The sequence below is a fragment of the Microchirus variegatus genome, assembly GCF_963457635.1.
Source record: "Microchirus variegatus genome assembly, chromosome: 2".
In the NCBI taxonomy this organism is placed as follows: Eukaryota; Metazoa; Chordata; class Actinopteri; order Pleuronectiformes; family Soleidae; genus Microchirus; species Microchirus variegatus.
The window spans coordinates 30890483-30896482 of NC_139803.1; the positions used below are offsets into that span (position 1 = coordinate 30890483).

At 39.7% G+C, this 6000-nt stretch overlaps 1 protein-coding gene across 1 annotated transcript; it reads right to left on the minus strand.

The window, feature by feature from the left end:
• Window positions 1-1581: 1581 nt before the first annotated feature.
• bdkrb1 (bradykinin receptor B1) lies at window positions 1582-2673 on the minus strand (the record flags this gene model as incomplete). The annotated part of the gene is made up of 1 exon (XM_083906515.1): window positions 1582-2673. One exon carries the CDS (start codon window positions 2671-2673, stop codon window positions 1582-1584), a length of 1092 nt encoding a protein of 363 aa, XP_083762641.1.
• Between the last annotated feature and the right edge of the window lie 3327 nt (window positions 2674-6000).

Genomic DNA, 6000 nt, shown 5'->3' on the forward strand with positions numbered 1-6000 from the left:
ACATGGATTAAGACACCCACATTTTGTCACCTTAATTTAGATTAAATACGTTTTTTAAATTTTAAACTTATAGTTAATTGACCTATTTTTATCAGTTGAATCTTGAGGTTTTCTGACTTGAAATGAACAGGTTCACAAACATCCCAGCATGCATTATTTACTATCTAAAACTCTTAATTAATTGTAGTAGCTTAACATGTAGGAAGTAGACTTCTTAATTTATGAAAGTGAGCTATGAATATGCATAAATACAAATATACAAATACATTGTTAATGGGGTCCTGCACGAGTCATACCCTGTCATCTTGTATCTTATCGTGTCGTGTCAAATGGCTTAAACATCTGCACCTGTTCTTGTTTATTCATGTATTTATATTTGTCCTGCAGTTTGGAAACATGTGACCATATGGCACTTAACTTTGTTTCCGGTCTGGAATAAATATCTTCATCTTCTCATTAACTTTGCAGAGAGTAAATTCTGATCCACTGACCTGTAAGTAGCCAATTGAAAAGTGAGTAAGCGTGAGTTAGCGTGAGTTTCTCTGGGAACTCCACCCTGCATGACATGTTTAAGACATGATTCATCACACCTGATTCAAACAAACGATCAACTCATCATCGAGCTCTGCAGAAGACTGATAACGAGCTGCTCATCTGAATCAGCTGTGTTGGAGCAGGACTTCATCAAAATGTGCTTTTCTTTAACGTTTGCTGATGACAAATGGAGAGAAACTATCTAACAAAGACCTCTGTACTCTATAGTCTTGTGTGACAGAGATGATTAGCTTGCACAGCAACACATAAACGTAAACCTTACCTCCCCGAAATGCACTTTAAGTCTAATTTATGCATTTTCCCAAGGAGTGAAGTTGTAAGCTGTGTGTTTAAGAGCGTGTGGATATAAACCAAGTTCACATAAGTTCACACAGTGGATTTATATCATAAATGGACGGATATAGACTCAAACGTAATGCTAACAATACAGAGTTACATATGCTGTGGAGTTTTTATTATTAACAACGAAACGTCAAATACAAAAGACCACAGCTGTAAAACTTCTCTAAACTTGTTTATAAAGTGACACGAAGGGACATGTACGGTTGATTCACACCTCAGCAGGAATCACATCATCATCATCATCATCATCATCATCATTTTTAACTTAATATATTATATATATAATATATTAATAGCTCATAGATTATGAGCTGATCCAAATGTATAAATAAGGGTTTTGTAATGGCCATATATATATATACATATATATATGTATATATATATATATATGTATGTATGTGTATATATATATATATACACATACATATATATAGTGTATATATATTATATATACACTTACATACATATATAGTATATATATATATATATGGACAGGGATTATAAAGGCACATTTACACAATAAAGTACACAAAATGAAAAGAAGATAATAAAGTGTATAAAATGTTAAATTTTGTGTAATATCAATAAAATATCAATAAAAAAAGGTAGTTCGCGTCCACAATAATTAAACATCATGAAACTCTGTCAGTATTTCACCAGATGTCAGGAGTAAGATTTTCCGCATTAAAAAATAACCACAGGCTTAATTTGCTCCGTTTTGTTGACGTAAGTGGACACAACAGAGCGCTGGTACGTGGTCATGTCTGAGCCTCTGCGAGGATGTCTGGACCTCCTGTAGATGGCGGTCACTTTCCTCCTGAAGTACTGTCCGGAGAAGACGTAGAGCAGGGGGTTGAGGGCACTGTTGAGGAAGCCCAGGTACACGGACACCTGACCGCCCACGTTGAGCACGTGGAACCACGACGTCTCCTCCAGCACGTGGAAGTCACAGAGTAAGTCCAGGAAGTTGAAGATTTGGAATGGACCCCAGCAGAAGAAGAAGAGCAGCGTCACGGCGTACACCAGAGCCGTGGCCTTTCTGTCGTCGGCGTCGCGGAATCCCACCGTCTCCTTCCGCCGAGCCAAGACGTTGACGATACTTCCACTGCTGAAAATGATGACCAGAAGAGGCAGCACAAACCCAACCACGTTCATCAGAATCTGGTGAGCAAGCTTCCACGACATATCATCGGCGTAGTCCAGGACACAGGACAGTGTCTCGTACTCGTCTATGAATTTCACCTTCCTGTGGAGCATGGTCGGCAGACTCAGCAGAAGTCCTAACATCCACAGGATCAAACAGGCGATCTTGGCATAAAGAGTCCGCCGCAGCCACATCGCCTTCATGGTCTTCACCAGCGCTAGGTAGCGATCTAAGCTAATCATCACCAGCGTGTAGATGCTGGTGTAGAAGTTGACGATCATGATGGAGTTGACCAGCTTGCACAGAGCGTCGCCGTACGGCCAGTTGTAGTCGTGGAGGATGTACATGGCCCAGAATGGGAGGCCGCACAGAAGGAAAAAGTCAGCCAGCGCCAGGTTAGAGAGATACATCTCTGCCACGGTGAGTCGGTCCTTGTGAGCCACAAACACCCCGAGGACAAAGCTGTTCAAGAGCAGGCCGAGCAGGCTCACGACGAAGATGTACGGAGGAACAACGGCGTGGACCAGATCCCATTCTGCAGTAGAGGAAGACTCGGATGGAGTCACAGGCAGCGACGTGTTGCTGTCTCCAAACGACAGCGTTTCCACAGAAAAGAGCAGCATTTGCTCCATGGGCTAAGAAACAAATGTCAAGACAAACTTTACAGATAGAACTTTTGCAAAGTTCACAAAAATTTTTGAAAGGAAAGGATTTTTACCAAATGTTGCATGAAAATGCTCCTGCGGTCGAAACGCACCCTGAAAGTCATGTCTTCAACGCCGCTCTCCAGTGTCGACTTCACCCCTGGTCAAAGTACTGTAGTGAAAGAGCTGAGGGGGAGACTTGGTTGAGAATTTGTGTTTACACAGTTGCATTCTTCCTCATTCTTGGCCGGGGTGTTCAATAAATCAACTTGTTTACGAAAGTGTTCCACTGTGCGTATTAGAGACATGATGCCGAAACTACATGTGGAGTATTGCATCTTGCTGGGATTCATAGAATATGACATGTTTTATTTTTACTGCACAATGTAAAAATCATATTCATTTGAAAAAAACATTGGAATACTTTTCGAAAACTTGTATTCTAATGTGATTTATTGTCATGTTTTATGGTGATAAGGTTGGCTCCACAACAACTGACATCTCTGAAAAGCTCATGATAACAAACGGGATAGAGAGGAAAAATATAAACCGTTATGTGTGTTATCTAAATAACCAGAGCAGTCACCCCTTTTATGGTCAGAATAAGGACAACTTATTGAATGTTGACCTTTTTCATCCGATGTGTCAGCAATTCTTATTCATCAAAACAAAAATGGATTTATTTATTGTTGTAGATTTTTTGTGTAAGCCACACCAGAAAAAAGCGCCTGTTTGTCGCCTGACATCATGATTGTTTACTCGATAGCGGTGTCTCTTTAAAAGTGGGATCTCCTTGTATAATATGTTGGTCGAGGTTTCGGCAAAATATGGAGCAAAACAAAGTGTATCCTGTCTCAATGCAGACTTTGAGACAGGATACAGATTAAGGCAAGTTTTTACTGTGTTGGATAAATGTGGGCTGAAACAGAAGAACACAGGAGAAAGATCAGGAGATGAACTTCTCCTTGGTGTATTTTCAGTCTAACCTTATTAAATTGTGGAAACATGGTGCTAATAGTTTGTATTCATGGTTGAATTTGCCTTTCCAACACTGAAGGACACCTCACAAAAACAGACAGCAATAAAAACCAGACAGTAAACAGATAAATGGAACAGTGTGATTACAGAGAGTGGGCTGTTTTTGAACAGGTGGGGTTTGAGTCTGGATTTTGAAGAGGGGAAGAGTTGTCGTCAGCGTCGCGGATGTGTGGTGGGAGTGAATTATAGAGATGAGGAGTGGCTGAAAGTATGGAGGAGGATCTGAGGGAGCGAGGCTGTGGATGGCCTTGAAAGCATACAGTTGGATTTTTGAATTGGAATCTGAAATTAACCTGGAGCCAGTGGAGTAGTTGGAGTAACCTTGAATTCTGGACCATGCAGTTGAAGTTTATGGAGGGATTTGTGAGCAAGACCAGAGAGGAGAGAGTCAAAGCTATGTTGCTATACCTTTGTGTCATGATTTTAGGTGTTTGAGGTGTGAAGTAATGGTGGTTTCAGTGGGAAAAACACAACTTGAACATGGAAGAAGTAGAATTGAACCTAGATGTCCAGATGGTTACTCAACAAGAATTTACTCTACTTTTGTTCACTGCTAATGTCAGAAAAACTCAAATTTGTGAAAACAGCCTGGCATATTTTTTTTAATTTCGTCTAAAAAAACACAGTTTCCAGTATCAGGAGCCATGGTGGAAAAGCTTAATTCACAAACAACACTTTAAACTACAGCTGTCTGTGAGTCTGTGTCTGAAAACCAGGATCCTGAGCAGCCGTCTGTTGACCTCAACTGTGTCGTGATTTGAAACAGCAGTGTAATGGAATGGAACCCAGGGACAGAAATACACTTCACTCAAGCTCCAGAAGGTACCGTCGTATAAAAACATGGTTTCAAAATCTTGAAAGGGAAAAAGACAAAAATACAGACTGCATCCTCAGTGTTTTCTCTATTTGAGTTAAAATTAACTGCCTGCACGTTTTTCGTTTTTCTTCTTTTTGTTCCACAACAATTTCAACCCCGTACAATAATGGCTAGACCTGACTCCTAACCAAGATTTCCTGTTTGGCATCGCACGCATTCATTTCAGAGACAACGAGGGTTGCACCCGAGCTCGCCCACAGCCCACATTGAGTCAACACTGGGCCATTACAAGGTGGTGTGGGGGAGAAAATGTATAATGAGAGCAAACAGCCAACATGTTTGTGTGTCACCACTGGAAACTCTCTGACAGAGCGCTGATTTTAACTGTGGAGACAATGAGTCAGAAACAGAAGGAAACACTCTGCTTCAAAGCTGGAGTTTATAGTTTTTAAATGTACATGAATGTATGTTACATTCATCCAGACTATCTGTTTTTGTGTCTTTGGCAAATTCCCTCACTGCACACTTTGTACATTGTGTTTCACGACTCAGTGGGCAAGGCAGAAGAAGCACACAGAGCAAGTAAAGCAGAAAACAAACATAGAGTGTATTCTAGTGCTAAAAATTAACATAAACTTCAAATTGTGTCATGATTTTGGCTTCTTGTGCAATACTAAATTAACCCTCTCACACCTAAGCCTCAAAATGTCCTTTTGGACTTGTTTTTTTTTTGCTTATTTTAACCATAAAGGCGCCAGAAAATGTACTGTGAGTCAAGTTGCTTTTGTGGATTATTCCAGAATAACTTAATCAATATCTGGCAGTTATTTACAATTTACTGCATGTTAAAATAGTGTATTAATGATTTGAAATGAAGAAAAACTAAATATTTGTTTGGGTTTTGTCTCAATGTCCAAAACAGAAGGTCAACATTTAAAACTATGTACAGATGTTTTTCCTTTGTGCAACTTCTCAGCTTCGAGAAACCGAATGTGCCATGCTTGTGCCAATTTCAGCTGCTGCTGTTTTCTTCACCACGCAGCTCCCACTTAAGCTACTGAACAAGTAGCGCGAGGTTAAACGATGGATGTACAACACATAACTTACAGAGGTACGGAAGAAACAACATCAGAAGACGATGGGTGATGGAGCTTCCCTACTAGAGCTTTAAAATGTAAAAGGTATCAGAAAGACTAAATGAGATATCTGCACATTTTATTTGATTTGATTACGTTTTGAGAAATACAAATACAGGCTATATTATGTACAATCACGTATAAGAAACAAATGCAAAAATATATACAGTATACATTATTTTACAGGATAATAACACTTCAGGTACATTCAAGATACTGATGTTGGCCGATGTTTTATATAATTATTATTATTTAGCATGGCTGTAACAGAATAAGTGTTCACAACATTAAAGTCCCTCTCCTTGGAGACTTGAGGGAGGGCGA